The following is a 16,368-nucleotide window of genomic DNA, read 5'->3' on the forward strand; positions in this document are numbered from 1 at the left end:
AAGTGCAAAGTGAGCTGTGGCTCATCACAAGCATGCAAAAAGATTGAACTAATGGTTTTGTGTAGCCACAGCCCCTTGATGTATATCCATGTGTTGGCTGTGTTTGTCTTCCATAAAATGCCTGCAAGTATGTACATAACAAACAATGCACATAAACATAAATGTATTACATAATGAGTTAATTTATTACATTATACAGATGACAATTACTAGTTCTCATGTTTTGTTGGCAGAGTTATCCTGCAACATGTTTGGCTTGTCTTATCCAACTCAAGTAATTTCTGTACCAGGGTTTCTTATAGCTGACTGGTATACTTGCTATTCTCTAACAATCCTGAAAGTTTGTATAATCTGCACAGAAATGCTATGTAAATATAAGTATTCATACTCTTGACACTGCCATGCAAACTCAGGAAGAATGGAACACACACACACACACACACACACACACACACACACACACACACACACACACATTTCTCTTCAAGCATTAATCAAGAATTATTCCACCCAGCCACTGGAAGTAATGTGCAAAATGTTGAAAGAAGTGTTACTATGCCTAACTTATTGGACAGAACCTACACAAACTTTTCCTTTTTTTCTTAAAAGACAAATAAACCAGAAAATGTAATAGCAATTGAGGCTGAATAACATTGTATCAATTATGGAAGACAAAACTCACTAAATTTTTATACCTGTTGATTGTGGCTGGCAGATCTTCCAACTGGTGGTTAAGTGACCTGTCCAACCTGGATGCCTGTATACATTTACTGGCCACCCAAGAGACAACAAAAATTCCAGGAAGTGCGGATGAACTGTGTCTGGTGACAACTACAACAAAATTTTTGTTAAGCATTTTCATAAAAAAATAACATTACATTTTACCACAAACAACCAGCTCTAGAGTTAGAGAAAGGCACGGGAAGAGATGGGGTGGCTGTCTTCAAACACTGGCACCAATATAAAAGGTTAGTTTCATGAGCAAATTATGTCCTTGTGTTGATGCTATATATGTTGGATTCTGAAACACTAGTACCGGCCATGCAAATCCAAATGCTCTGACATGTGTTGAGCCCAAAGTGCAAGGAAATTATGTAAATTATATGTTGGTAACATCCAGAAATGTGAAACAGATGTTTTCAATCTATTTCAAACATCTCTACCTTTTTTAGGCAAATTTTAGAGTTTCAGATACAACTGCACACAATTTTGGGTAATTAGGTAACTGGGATGGAGCTGGGAGTGGGGGGAGGAAGGAAGAAAGAAATATTGAGACACGAAGTTGCAAACTCTTATAACTGTTATGCATCAGTTCTCTCTAAACAGGAATTTGCATACAAAAACAAATTACAAAGAAGTAGATCTTAATGATGCTGTGATATTTTTCGCAACGCTTTGCTACAAGTTAATTAAAATAACTAGATGCACTTACAACATTTGCCAGTATTTCTTCGGGTGTCTTCTGTCCTGCTCTCACATAGAAGACATGAACAGTGTCACATGTGCGTGAACTCATTGAATCCAGAGCTTCTAAATCCTGACAGAAACCAGGGATGCTGGGATTCAAGGCAGTTATTGGGGTGGTTGGTGATTCTACATTACCCTGAAAACACACAATGTATATATCACATCGTTGTCTATGTGAGAATGAGCTAAAAATAATCAATATTAATGAGCCACAATGTAAAATCTCAATATTGAGCCAAAAAAATTAATTTCTTCTGGAGAGTTGGAATACAGAATCATGTACAAATTATGAAGTGATGTTCACATGTAGAACATGAGAAGAAGTTTCTTTTAGCAATTCATCAATATCTGACAAGAACAAAATAACTGTTTCACATAATGTGGTGTCATACTTTAAAAGCATCCACGATAAAACTGATAAAACAGCTTTCTCAAGCGAACATCAGGAGGAAATGAGTGATCTTTTATTTTCACATAATGGAAAGTCCAGGATGGAATAATAACATTTTCATTGTGCCTGCCTGCAACTCATTTCTTCCTCTATTTGTTGATACCTTACTTTCTCATTTAATAAATATATTTAGGAAATAAGTGATGACATGATGTAGTATCAAAGTCAATGAATAAAAACGCAAATCCACATACACTATGTGATCAAAAGTATCTGGACACCTGGCTGAAAATGACTTACAAGTTCGTGTAGCCCTCCATTGGTAATGCTGGAATTGAATATGGTGTTGGCCCACCCTTAGCCTCGATGACAGCTTCCACTCTCACAGGCATACATTCAATCAGGTGTTGGAAGGTTTCTTGGGGATTGGCAGCCTATTCTTCATGGAGTATTGCACTGAGGAGAGGGATCGATGTCAGTCGGCGAGGCCTGGCATGAAGTCAGTGTTTCAAAACATCCCAAAACCTTTCTATAGGATTCAGGTCGGGACTCTTTGCACGCCACTCCACATTGTGTAACCACTCCCCCACATGCCGTGCACTATGAACAGGTGTTCAGTCATGTTGAAAGGTGCAACTGCCATCCCCAAATTGTTCTTCAGCAGTGGGAAGCAAGAAGGTGCTTCAAACATCAATGTAGGCCTGTGCTGTGATAGTACCATGCAAAACAACAAGGAGTACAAGCCCCCTCCGTGAAAAACATGACCACACCATAACACCACTGCCTCTGAATTTTACTGTTGGCACTACACCTTGACAGATGATGTTCACTGGGCATCTGCCATACCCATACCCTGCCATTGGATCGCCACATTGTGTACCATGATTTGTCACTCCACACAACGTTTTTCCACTGTCCAATCGTCCAATGTTTACACTCCTTACACCAAATGTGTTGTTTGGGATTTACCAGCATGATGTGTGGCTTATGAGCAGTTACTCGACCATGAAATCCCAGTTTTCTCACTGTCTGCCTAACTGTCATCGTACTTGCAGTGGATCCTGATGCAGTTTGGAATTCCTGTGTGATGGTCTGGATAGATGTCTGCCTATTACACACTATAACCCTCTTCAACTGTTGGCAATCTCTGTCAGTTAACAAAGTTGGCCTGTACACTTTTGTGCTGTACATGTCAGACATATGACAGAAGTGACACCCAATCACCTGACCACGTTTGAAGTCTGTGAGTTCTGCGAAGTGCTCCACTCTATTGTCTCATGATGTCTAATGACTACTGAGGTTGCTGATATGGACTACCTGGCAGTAAGGGGCAGGAAAATGCACCTAACATGAAAAACATATGGTTTTTGGGGGTGTCCGGTTACTTTTGATCACATAGTGTACTGAAGTTGTTACTTTACAGCTTTAGGGGTGGAAATAAGATAGAACAAGAACCTCCCACTGCCACCCACCTTACAATATATTTTTGCAAGGCAATTCCTTATACTCCATAGAAAAGGATGAGAGGTGGGAGGGGGGGGGGGGGCAGATAGAGATAGATAGGTAAACAGTTAGATAGATAGATAGATAGATAGACACACACACACACACACACACACACACACACACACACACACACACACACGGAGAGAGAGAGAGAGAGAGAGAGAGAGAGAGGGGGGGGGGGGGGGGCAGTCGAGTCTTGTTTCAACATTTTCAAAGACTGTCCAGGGTGGTGGAATTAAATTAATTACAGTTTTTGCAGAGAATAATGAAAAAGCAAAATTAGAAACAAAGGAAAGAAACACATAGATATACAAGGTAAAATGAATATTTTCTGCTGCCTCATATTCAAGACCAGTATTTGGAGATGACATATTTTTCACAACACGTACATATCTTGGGGATAGAATTTAAACGTCTTAATCATTTCTTTTTTTCTTGATCAAACTACTTTCCAATGAGTAAATCTCCACATCTCATCATCAGAGAGATCATTCCGACCATCACTTAGAGTCATATTGTCTACTTTGATTTGGCCTATAAAAATACTGATGATTTGGTCTGGTGAATATGGGTTTATTCTAGTATGGAATTTGACTTCAGAAATAACATTGTGAATGGAGACCCACAGTTTTCAGATCTGTCAGGAAGTACACATATAACTCTTCTTCACTTCTACAATCAAACTGGCCCCCTAGAATCGAACTTACCTTCTTCAGAAAAAACTAAGATTCACATGCCCCTAATTTTCACATCAGCCCCAAGAATCAGCTGCAAGGGAGCAGCCCCCTCCCCCTATTATCCAGTATCACAACCTGGGCTGGAACAACATAACTATATCCTTTGTGAGGGCTTCGCGTACTTATCACCATGGAAGTGAGGAACGTCCTACCCATAATCCATTCTATCACTCCCAGAGTGGTATGACACCTTACACCGTATCTATGAAATACTACGACTCCTCATTATGCCCAACCCAATCCTGACCTCTTTCCACGTCAGAAGACCCAGGTGAACACCTGTCCTTCACACCCATCAAACAGGTCTTATTCCAGTCCCATCACTGACATATTCTATTACTTTGCGAGGCAGAAAAACCTGTGAAAGCAGTAATATCATATACCATATTTACTGTAACTATTCCACAGCCAACCAGACATGGCCAAACTGTGGCTGAGACCAGTTTTCATAACTACAATGGCTGATTCACAGCTTGTGTAGCTGGACCCTCCCATTCAGTACCATCTCCTGTGAGTGAGTGAGTGAGTGAGTGAGTGAGTGAGTGAATAATTTTTTCTAACAAATAAGAAGCAGTAGATATTCAAAATCTTACGTTTGCAGAATCAAGAGAGAGGAAGCCAAAGTGAGACAGAAACAGCCTGGCTGTCTGGTACTCTTGACACGGAGTTGGAGGCATACACTCTTGCTGCTGACAGAAGCCCTGTTCCGCTTCCTGTTTCTGCTTCTGTTCTGCTGAACTTTGTTCAAGTGTAGACTGTCTCTCAATCAAGTGTTGTAGCTGTTGCAGCCCTGGCTCCTCAGCAGACAAAGAATCTAATGTTGGTATAGACCTGTCTCTGTAATATGTGAAAAATGACAAAATTAGTATTCAATTACTAATACAATACCATATTGGCTGTGTTACTTACTTTTAGACCATTATTTGTCATGAACACCTAATCAAACATCTGTAAGCTTATTTTTTAACTTCCCCATTCACTCATTCTGAATTTCAGGACATAATATAAACAGACTGTAGCACATACAACATCTTTTGAAGTCCTACTAAAATAAAAGAATTTTGCAACTGTTATATTATGTGACTTCTTCTTATGGACATATCACTTTTAATACAGCAGTCTCATCTTATGATAATTTTGTGTTAATGTACTTTCCTATTTCAATTACTTCTAATGTGTCACAACACTGCAGGTTTGGAAACAATTTCAAGCAAAAGAGTGAAAGTAAAGACATAATCATAGTTAGAGTATATGATAACAAATACTAGAACCACACACAAATGAAATGGGAGTTCAAACAGAAAATTTGCCCCTGTTTTCTTTTAACATGAGATGAAGTTCAGTAAGGAAACAGACAGCAGCTCAGTCTCCTGCTGGGAGGGGGGGAGTTGGACTTTAATATTCCATCAAATATGAAGCCCATGTAGTAATGTGAATAATTAATTCATTAAACAAGCAGTCACTGCTTGTTACATCTGTAAAATTACCAACAACAAATCATGACTAGTGCTAACCCTACCCATACTAATAATTACAGGAATTCCTTCTAAATTACTTTACACACACTTACATACGTTATAAGAAAAGTACCTACCATGAGGAAAGACACAGCTCCTCCTGTTTTGCTACTCACTTGCCATTTTCATATAATACTCCAAACAAAGTGTAACTTCACACAGATCACTATCAGCTGTTTATATATTGTAAAGGTTGACATATGTTGAATACAAATATTTGAAGATTTTTTAATTACATATTTCAGCCTCAGGTCACACCAATTATATCATTATTTGTTCTGACTTCTTAGCAAGTCATCGTAAGATGATCTGAATACATTAAATTGTGACTAATAAAAGCACAACTTTGTACTTTGATGAGCTGCTATGTAATTATTCAAATCATCTGACAATGACTTGCAAAGTAGCCAAAACTAATAATGATATAACTTGTGTGACCTGAAATATATATATGGATAAATTTCATATACAGAATGGTCACTGCATTCTTCTAAGCTTTGGCTCATCTGTATAAATATTAAAGTCATCCACAGAGTTTCATCCCTCAGCCCATACATTCAAGCACATTGTAAGAGCAGCTAATGAGGGATACTTTTACCTTGTTTTCGAATTTCTGAGGATTATTGATTTACTGTCTGACTGCACTTCAACTTTTTTTTATTTTTTCCACTTTAAATTTAGTTATACGCATCAAATATGTGTATCATATACCTGGTTCCATCAAAACGTTAATCAGACTTTGCCTCACTTAGATTTATTTTTCAGGCTTTTCTTTGCATTGTACTGACTCCATTAACTTAATTAGTTTTGCAGAAAGCTGTGTTAATTACAAGTAGTTATTAACAACTGAAAACTTTACTATACTATGAGAGACAGAACTTTGAGCTAATCAGTTGAGCTGGGTATGTTGACACAACTTTTCAGAGAGAACAATATCCAAACATTATAGAAACGTACTTTGATTTCCCTGAAACCAATTAATTTACAAAATAATCTTGATCAAAGTTTGGGTAAACCAAAAATTACTTTCATCATTTGCACCATTATGCCTATTATATTCCAGATTTTGTTACTGTACTTTTGCTGCCCTAATTATTGTGAACTGATGACATGATTCTTTAAGTAATTGGGACAGTAATTAAAAATTTGCAAGAATTTGCATCAATAATTTTAAATCTAAAGATGGTGCTTGTACTCATAACTGGGTTATTCACAATGCAAATATATGAAATGGTTACATTTTTTTGTTGTTTTTCTAAAACACCAAATATTTTTGTAAACCAAATTACTATCATAACATACAGCTCATCCAAATTAGCAAAATCTAACTTCGCTGATTCTCAAATGAAAATGTAGTTTTCGAAATCACAATATGTTCTTAAGACAGTCTTTATAAGACCAACCACCAACCTATAAGTTTCAGCTGAGGCTTGGAAATCTTAGCGGCAACTTCTATGCTAAAGTTCAGGTATTCTCGGCTAGTCAGTATTATGCAGTATATGCACCAGCAACATCCTGGTCAATCTCTGCAATAATGTATCAAATTACCATATCTGTGTAAAACTGTCATCAGTATACATGACTTCAGTATGGAAGTGTGACTCTATGAGCTTGCTAGCTTCAACTTTTGAACAGTGTTAATTGTTATGAATTTTACTTCAAACTAGTGTGCGAATAATTGGGAACTCTGATTACGTACCGTGTTGTACGGAGCATTCATTTATTTGTGTCATGTACGTGGTGTGCTCACTGATTACACAAACTGAGGCTAATACTGCCTTGTGACTGTTGTGTCAGGATTTGACTGGGACTGTATAATATGAATATTCTGTCAATGCCAAACGTATAATGAGTAAAATTATTTTTTGACTGGAACTGATCACCATACTGGGAATGTTGCTAATAAATGTGGGAAAAGTCACATTATTTAAAAGTTGCTTAGTACGCATTATTGGGTATTTTCCCGTGATACCAGTGCTATAGCAAATCAATGAACTTTATTCAATGAGGCTTTGAGTCCTGATGGAGATTTTGTAAGCAGGATATATCATATAATGTCTGTCAATAACCAGTTATGAGCTTTCACACCGTAACGTAAACCTTTATTTGGGACCCTTGATAGGGGTACACAGTCCATACAAAAATTATTTTTAACTGTAGGGTTGTGTTCTGCATTCCATAGTTTCTTCTAAATTCACTGTTGTACTGGAGTATATGTATTAACATAAGTGTAAGCACTGCTAGGTCCCTGAAGAGCATCTCACATTTTGTCTGTCCAAAATAAAGTTTTGGACTTAACTTCAAGTCTTTGAAAGCTGCACTTCTTACTTTAACATCACAATCAGTAGAAACATGGTTGTGCATAATTCCTTGGTATACAAGTGACAGTTTGGCTTTCAAAGAACTGATGTTTAAGTTCATAAAAAATTATGTTTTACAATATATCGTTTTTAACAATTGCTGAAATTTTATCACAGCTTTGATTAAGGTAAATATTTAAAAATTATGACACCATACACTCTGTGCTCCAAGGAAATCACAAAGTTCTTTGCAGGAATCACGGAGGGGGTGGGGAGTGAGGGTATGACCTCACACCTCTGTGTGGTTCCATTAACAGCAGTCAAAATTCTTTATAGAATGTCATCCCCTTCAAGGACACAATGAGAAAGGGGCTATACGACAGAGACAATCTAACATGTTTTGCAAGACCTTCACACCTGTCAGTGTTTTTGAATGAAGTACTCATTTACAGTAAATTATACAGACTGACAAATGGCTCTACAATATTTCCACTATTACAACAGGACGCATATTGAGATATTGTGCACATCGATGCAGTAAAGGTATTACTTTACCCACTTGTTACTCCAAAAGAAAATAGAGCCACCTCATACATTGGCCTCATACAACTAAACTGAATAGCACTTCCAGCACGACACTGTGATCTCATTATCCACTTACATTTTGCACTGTGGTATCCTATCAACACTGTCCGGGAAGTAACGCTGGCGAACTTCATGTCGAACACCAACATCGGCCATTGGAACTGGCCGACCTGGGTTGGGAGTATGATATTTTGTGCCTGATTTATGACGTGGAAGATGACGAAGCTGCATTGTCCATGCATGCCTGCCAAATGGCCCACGGATTAATACTGTTACCGTAGGCTGTGGATCTGAAAACAAGCAAGCACATTTTAGGTGCAGTGATGAAACAAATGAAAAAAAAATAAACATATAAAGCAGAAAGAAATCACAAAATGAATGAAGAGAGCTTGGGGGGGGGGGGGGGGGGAGTGTGTGAGAGAGCAATGGAAACCGAGGGGGTGGGGTGGGGAGGAGAGGTAACAAAGAAAGGGAAAACCATTTGCATATGTGAAGCCTGGAAAAGGACTGGGCAGTTGAGTGCTGGAAGGCTCAGTCTCATCTCCAGAACATGCACCCAGTCAAGCTGGGAGGAGAAATTCAAATGATATGATTTCAGGCCCCATGTTTTGAGTTTAGGACTACATATTGTTATGCCCCAGGATAGTATCTCTGTGGACACTAAAATTTCATCCAGGTTCTATCTTGGTGGCTCCTGAAGCCAACCACATGTGTCAATGACCAGCAGACTGACAGCTGGGGGGAAATGCTGAGCTAGTTGTGGCAAACATGGAAGTATTGCAATACTGCGGAATGACCAAGTGCCCAAGTCTTCAAGCGAAGTACAGGGTGATTCAAAAAGAATACCACAACTTTAGGAATTTAAAACTCTGCAACGACAAAAGGCAGAGCTAAGCACTATCTGTCGGCGAATTAAGGGAGCTATAAAGTTTCATTTAGTTGTAAATTTGTTCGCTTGAGGCGTTGTTGACTAGGCGTCAGCATCAGTTGATGCTAAGATGGCGACCGCTGAACAGAAAGCTTTTTGTGTTATTGAGTACGGCAGAAGTGAATCGACGACAGTTGTTCAGCGTGCATTTCGAACGAAGTATGGTGTTAAACCTCCTGATAGGTGGTGTACTAAACGTTGGTATAAACAGTTTACAGAGAATGGGTGATTGTGCAAAGGGAAAAGTTCTGGACGGCCGAGAACGAGTGATGAAAATGTAGCACGCATCCAGCAAGCATTTGTTCGCAGCCCAGGAAAATCGACTCGCAGAGCTAGCAGAGAGCTGCAAATTTCACAATCAACTGTATGGAGAGTCCTACGAAAAAGGTTAGTTATGAAACCTTATCGTCTGAAATTGGCTCAAGCACTGTCTGCAGCTGATAAGATTAAAAGAATCGATTTCTGTGATTTTATCCTTGCTCAAATGGAAACAGATGAATCTTTCGTTTCAAAGATTGTGTTTAGTGATGAAGCAACTTTCCACACTAACGGGAAAGTCAACCGTCACAATGTCTGTATATGGGGCACCGAGAATCCGCGGAAAACAACTCAGTATGAACGTGACTCGCCTAAGGTGAACGTTTTCTGTGCCATTTCAGCCAATAAAGTTTTTGGTCCCTTTTTCTTCGAAGGTGGTACTGTAACTGGACTACAGTATCTGGAGATGGTTAGAGAATTTGCTGTTCCCTCAGCTCGAACAAGAAGCACAACAATTCATATTTCAGCAGGATGGAGCGCCACCACATTGGCACTTATCTGTCCGTAACTACCTGAACGTCAACTACCCGAGGCGATGGATCGACCGCCAGGCAGCCCGTGACAGAGCACTTCATCACTGGCCTCCAAGAAGCCCTGATCTTACCCCCTGCGATTTTTTCTTATGGGGGTATGTTAAGAATATGGTGATGATTTGAAACGAGAAATAACAGCAGCTATCCAAACTGTTACGCCTGATATGCTACAGAGAGTGTGGAATGAGTTGGAGTATCGGGTTGATATTGCTCGAGTGTCTGGAGGGGGCCATATTGAACATCTCTGAACTTGTTTTTGAGTGAAAAAAAAAAAACCTTTTTAAATACTCTTTGTAATGATGTATAACGGAAGGTTATATTATGTTTCTTTCATTAAATACACATTTTTAAAGTTGTGGTATTCTTTTTGAATCACCCTGTATAATGACAGCTTGGAAGCCAAATGAGAAAGCAGAGCTTCAGAAGGAAGGTAAGTACAACACAGCACTAAGTATTCAGGTGTTGAACCAGTAAAAAAGAGCCTCTGAAACGTGAAGTTACGAAAGTCTGAAGTCACTAGGAGAGCTGACAACAAGGGGAAACCAGGACCATGATGGTCATAGCCATCCCCACAGCTGCAGAGCACACAAGATAAGCCAACATAAATATCCCACACTCCTTAACAAACACGCGATCCCCGAGTGCCGACTGCCAATTGCCCTTGTGTCAGTTGCAGCTATTCAGTAAAAGGGAGGGCTATGGAGATCAACCCATAGCATGCCTAGCTGTCTTCGATCATTTATGGAACCACAAGTCCGGCTGGGAGGATGCCGCTGCTGGTGCCAGCTGACCTGTCAACTTCTGAGGAAACACTGATGGGGCGCAGAGGCTGTCATCACACTGCAAGCATGCTGGAGGCTTGACCTGCATGACACGGTCACTGTCCATCATCCACCTTTGAAAGGGTGAGCACTTCTGCTGCTCATCTTGCTCCTGAGGCTGACACTGAAGCTGCTGGCTCCTGTTCTCTTAACAGGGGCTGAGAGCTGACTCCTGTGAGCCAGCAAAAACTTCAGGTGGACTTGGGGTGAGACACCTGAGTGCAAATCTTTGATCCTACTGAGAGCACTTTGGAGATCAATACACAGAGCTGGAGGCTGCTGGATTCTGCAGGTCAACAGCTGCCCTGCGACTTATCAGCCGCCACCTGATGCTTTGCTGCAATGGCGGTACTGTGAGCTGAGTGTGCACCAGTCGTCAACTGCTGACAAGGTGCTGCTCCACTTGCCTGGCTGCAGTGTGGCGCTTTGGAAGACAATTCTGTATTTCTGCCTAATGAATGTGTAATTGACGAAGAAGTTTTCTTGGTGCACTTGAACGTAACTAGGTCCTCAGGACTGCATCCCACCCGGCTTTCTCCTGATGACTGTAGGAGTTCATGATCAGACTTCTATACTTGGTGTCAGTAATTGGTTGCCACAGCTACACATCTAGGACAACAGCAGTTGACTGTCTATGCAGCTCCAACATGAGGTCACCAGCTATGAATTGAAGTTTGTAACAATGCTGTGTGGTGAGTGATTGATATTTGTTTGCTTTCTTGTCCTGTATTTTCTTATAATCACGTTAAGCCTCAGGAACCTTCACAGTACATTAAAATTGTTGTTTGTTAGACTGCAGAAACATACAGACTTGTTTCACTTCCATAGGAACACCAGAAAAGTTTACTTGCAGCTACTGAGGTGTCTGCATTGTAACTTATCTGGGCACGACTTGCCATCTGTTCTAGCTGTGTCAGCTTCCTGTAATAGATGTACAACGGTTGGTCATGAAGCACACCAGTGCACAGAATCTCACTGGGCTATGATGCGGTGTAAAGATTAAGTACAGTTTTTTTTTGCCTGCTGTGTATGCAGTGTCTTTCCTTTCTGATATATAGGCAGACGGAGTTTACACAAATGCCACAAACATAAGCAGTGACTCTGAATGAAATGGTGGGAGCTTTGAAGGGGCACTGTTACAAATGACAACCCAACAGGAGCAAGACAATGAAGCATTGCGTACAAGAATAGAACAATGGGAAGACACTGGGGGCCAAGGACTCTTCAATTCAGGAGAAAATAACACTGTGTTGAATGTACCCACCCATTCCATCAATTCTGTACCAGCTGATCTCATAACGCTATTTTAGGAGAAAGCAACCGACTGTATTTATTTTTATTAGTGATGTAAATGCTCCTGTCAAACTGGGAAAAAAGTCAGAAGAAACGTCCTAGGTAAAGGTTAGTGGGTGACACAAAAATGCATGTTATGTACCATGAGACCCTCAGTAAGGCGCAAACATTTGATGAATTCTTCATTGATCCATTATGGATTGTGGGATAACGGCTGGCATGAACTTCTTGATGCAATAATTTACCAACAGCCATATGATTTGTAGAAGTTTATTTTATTTTATGAACTTCTATGAGCTACGAGTTTTGGCATCACATTGATGCCATCTTTAGGCCCCACTCGTCATAGTCGTAAAATCGCTATACACAGAAGGAGCCATACAACTGGACCCGTGAATCAATCATCCTGCAACAGCTCTTGGTGCCCAGGCGACACAGACTAAGGCAGTTTGCAAATCGTGTATTCCACGTATGGCGATTTTACGACTATCACGAGTGGGGCCTGAAGATGACATCAATGTAATGCCGAAACTGGTAGCAGATAGAAGTTCATAAAATAAAATAAACTTCTACAAATCATGCAGCTGTTGGTAAATTATTGCATCAAGAGATTTGATGAATTGGCTAAGAGTCTAGTGCAGTTTCATCAGAAGCAGAACAGCACAAGGTTCTTTAGAGAAAACGTCAGTGGATTATGACAGAAATACGGCAAATCAGTGCAATCCTTCTCTGACAGGATTTCGAAACTGAACTCGCAAGCATATGAACTAACACAGAAAGCAAAGGCCGATAGAGTGATTTTGCATGAGGCGGAGAATAGAGCTCTGGATGTATTTCTAAGAAGTATTTCTGCTGATATTTCAAGGAAGGTCAGAAAGGAAGACCCAAGCGACTTATCCGCTGCCATTACGACTGCTATACAATTAAAAGAGATCAACATTTTATTACACGAAGACAGAGTGTCCACAGTGTTTTTTTCTTCGGAAGTGAAGAATCTTAGACGTGGGAGCACAGGCCACATCAGGAAACAATGTCATTAGCCTGAATGTCATGAATGTGGCAAGCTGGGCCATAAAGCATGTGATCGTAAAAGCATAGGACAAGCAATATCCTAATAATTGGTTGTTAAACAGGAACTTGTTCCTCATCCTTCGGATGGTATTCCCAGAAGAACATGAGACTGCAGAAATGTACGCAGAGATGGTTGCTATGCAAAGTAAATGATACAGAATATAAATTTCTGGTGGACACAGGGCCTCATGTGTGAGTAGTCAGTCTGCATCTCTTGGACAGAAAGAGATCACAGTCTTCACCGTATAGGTTATGCGGAGCAGGTGGTGGTGATTTGAAGTCACTGGGGACAACGCTGTTCAGTTTTAATGTGCGAGATAAGTGTTTTCAAGAGCACACATTAAAACCTCCACCCTTAAAGCCTTAGGGTGGAGGACACAGAGGAACAAAGATCATGCACTAAAACTCAGAACAAATGATAAAACCCACACTCACGAATAAAACGTAAAACTAAAGCTGCTGTTGAGGCACTGTTGCCCAACACAGAAGGTGGGGTGCTGGGATAGTTAAAAGTCCGCCGCAGAGTGGCTAAAAGTGGGGAGTCCGGCAAGAGGTGGACAACTGTCATTTGGGAGCCACAGCGACACTGAGGTGGCTCCTCATGATGGAGGAGGTATCCATGTGTGAGCCACATATGGGCAATGCGGAGCCGATAAAGGACAACTGATTCCCTGCGGGAAGCCCGAAGGGAAGACTTCCACACATTCACAGTCTCCTTAATGACATGCAGTTTGTTGTGCATACTGTTATGCCACTCCATCTCCCAAGGCCAAAAAACCTTGTGGCATAAGACAGAATGCAGGTCAGTTTCAGAGTTGCCTATCTCCAGGAGCAGTTTCTGCATAGCCTGTTTGGCTAGCCTGTCAGCAAGTTCGTTGCCTGGGATTCCGACGTGCCCCGGGGTCCACACAAACACCACTGAACGGCTGGACCATTCCAGGGCACAGATGAACTCCTGGATGTTCGCTACCAAAGGATGGCGAGGGTAGCACTGGTCGATAGCTTGTAGGCTGCTCAGGGAGTCAGAACAGAGAAGAAACGACTCACCAGAACAGGAACAGATGTACTGAAGTGCACGAGATGTGGCCACAAACTCTGCAGTGAATACACTGCAGTCAGCAGGCAAGGAATGCTGTTCAATATGGCCTCTGTGGACATAGGCAAAGCCAACATTACCATCAGTCATCGAGCCGTCAGTGTAAACAACTTCAGAGGCCCGGAGCACTATCAAGAATTGAGAGGAAGTGACAGCGAAGAGCGGTGGGGTTAATAGAGGCCTTAGGGTCATGCAAAAGGTCCAGACGAAGCTTCGGCCGAGGTGTACACCAAGGAGGTGTACGTGAATGGACCTCGAGTAGAGGTGGTAAAGGGAAGGATTCCAGTTTGCAGAGAAAGGATCACACACAAACTGCAACTGTGAGCCTTGACCTGAGCTGCCGATGTGGGAGATGAACTGCCACAAGTGGGATAAAGAGAACTAGGAATGTGTGCAACATAACTGGTGAGCAGTTGTGCACATTGGATTCGCAATGGAGGGACTCCGGCCTCCACCAGGACGCTGGTCATCGGACTTGTTCTAAAAGCTCTTGTCACTAGGTGATTGCCACAGTGGTGCACAGGGTCAAGTAAACGGAACACTGAGGGTGCTGCCGAACTGTAAACCAGACTTCCATAGTCAAGGTGGGATTGAGCAAGGTCTCCGTAGGGCTGCAGCAGCATAGAGTGATCTACACCCCAGTTTGTGTTGCTCAGATAGCAGAGAGCATTCAGGTGGTGCCAGCACTCCTGCCTAAGCTGATGAAGGTGAGGTCACCAAGTCACACAGCTGTCGAAAACCAGTCTTAAGAATTGATACACCTCCACTACAGTGAGTGGATCGTCATTAAGATAAAGTTCAGGTTCTGGATGAACGGTGCGATGCCGACGGAAGTGCAAGACACACAACTACGTGGATGAAAACTGGAAGCCATGGGCTAGAGCCCGTGACTGCACCTTCTGAATGGTTCCCTATAGGTGCCGCTCAGCAACACCATTACTGGAGGAGCAATACGAAATGCAGAAGTCATCCACATACAGAGAAGGGGAGACCAACAGCCCTACAGCTACTGCTAGGCTTTTAATGGCCACTAAAAATAGAGATACACTCAATACGGAGCCCTGCAGAATGCCATTCTCCTGAATACGGGGAGAACTATGGGAAGCACCGACTTGGACATGGAAAATACGGAGAACAGGAAATTTTGGATAAAAATCGGGAGCGGGCCACGGAGACCCCACTCATACAATGTGGCAAGGATGTGATGTCACCAGGTCATGTCATATGCTTTACATAAGTCAAAAAAGATGGCAACCAAGTGTTGGCGTAGGGAAAAGTCTGTTCGGATGGCAGACTCGAGGGACACAAGATTATCAGTGGTAGAGCGACCCTGGCAGAAGCCGCTCTGACATGGAGCGAGTAGGCCACGTGACTCCAGGAGCCAACCATACGTTCCAGCAGCTTACAGAGAACATTGGTGAGGCTGATGGGGCAGTAGCTATCCACATCAAGCGGATTTTTAACGGATTTGAGCACTGGAATGGTGGTGCTCTCCTGCCATTGTGATGGAAAGACGCCATCGTGGCAGATCCGGTTGAAGATGACGAGGAGGTATCACATGTAGTCAGACGAGAGATGTTCAATTATCTGACTGTGGATCTGATCCAGCCCAGGAGCTGTGTCGGGGCAATGTTCAAGGGTGCTGAGGAACTTCCACTCTGTAAATGTGGCATTATAGGGTTCACTGTGGCATGTAGTGAACGAGAGGACTTTCCTTTCCATCCGGCATTTGAGGGTGTGAAAGGCTGGGGTTAGTTCTCTGAAGCAGAGGTTCGAGCATAGTGCTCAGCAAAGTGCTCAGCAAT

The 16,368-nt window shown here is 41.6% G+C and overlaps 1 protein-coding gene across 9 annotated transcripts in view; it reads right to left on the bottom strand.

The window, feature by feature from the left end:
- LOC124619295 (ral GTPase-activating protein subunit beta) overlaps window positions 1–16,368 on the bottom strand; it is a 370,359-nt gene that overhangs the window by 50,602 nt on the left and 303,389 nt on the right. For all 9 annotated transcript variants that reach the window (XM_047145577.1, XM_047145575.1, XM_047145576.1 and 6 more), the window contains 4 exons: window positions 8,580–8,793; window positions 4,695–4,938; window positions 1,433–1,603; window positions 696–831 (listed from right to left, as the gene is read on the bottom strand). In XM_047145577.1, the coding sequence (XP_047001533.1) occupies window positions 696–831; window positions 1,433–1,603; window positions 4,695–4,938; window positions 8,580–8,793 (765 nt within the window). The remainder of the gene's footprint in view (window positions 1–695; window positions 832–1,432; window positions 1,604–4,694; window positions 4,939–8,579; window positions 8,794–16,368) is intronic.

The sequence above is a fragment of the Schistocerca americana genome, chromosome 6 (assembly GCF_021461395.2).
Source record: "Schistocerca americana isolate TAMUIC-IGC-003095 chromosome 6, iqSchAmer2.1, whole genome shotgun sequence".
NCBI lineage: Eukaryota > Metazoa > Arthropoda > Insecta > Orthoptera > Acrididae > Schistocerca > Schistocerca americana.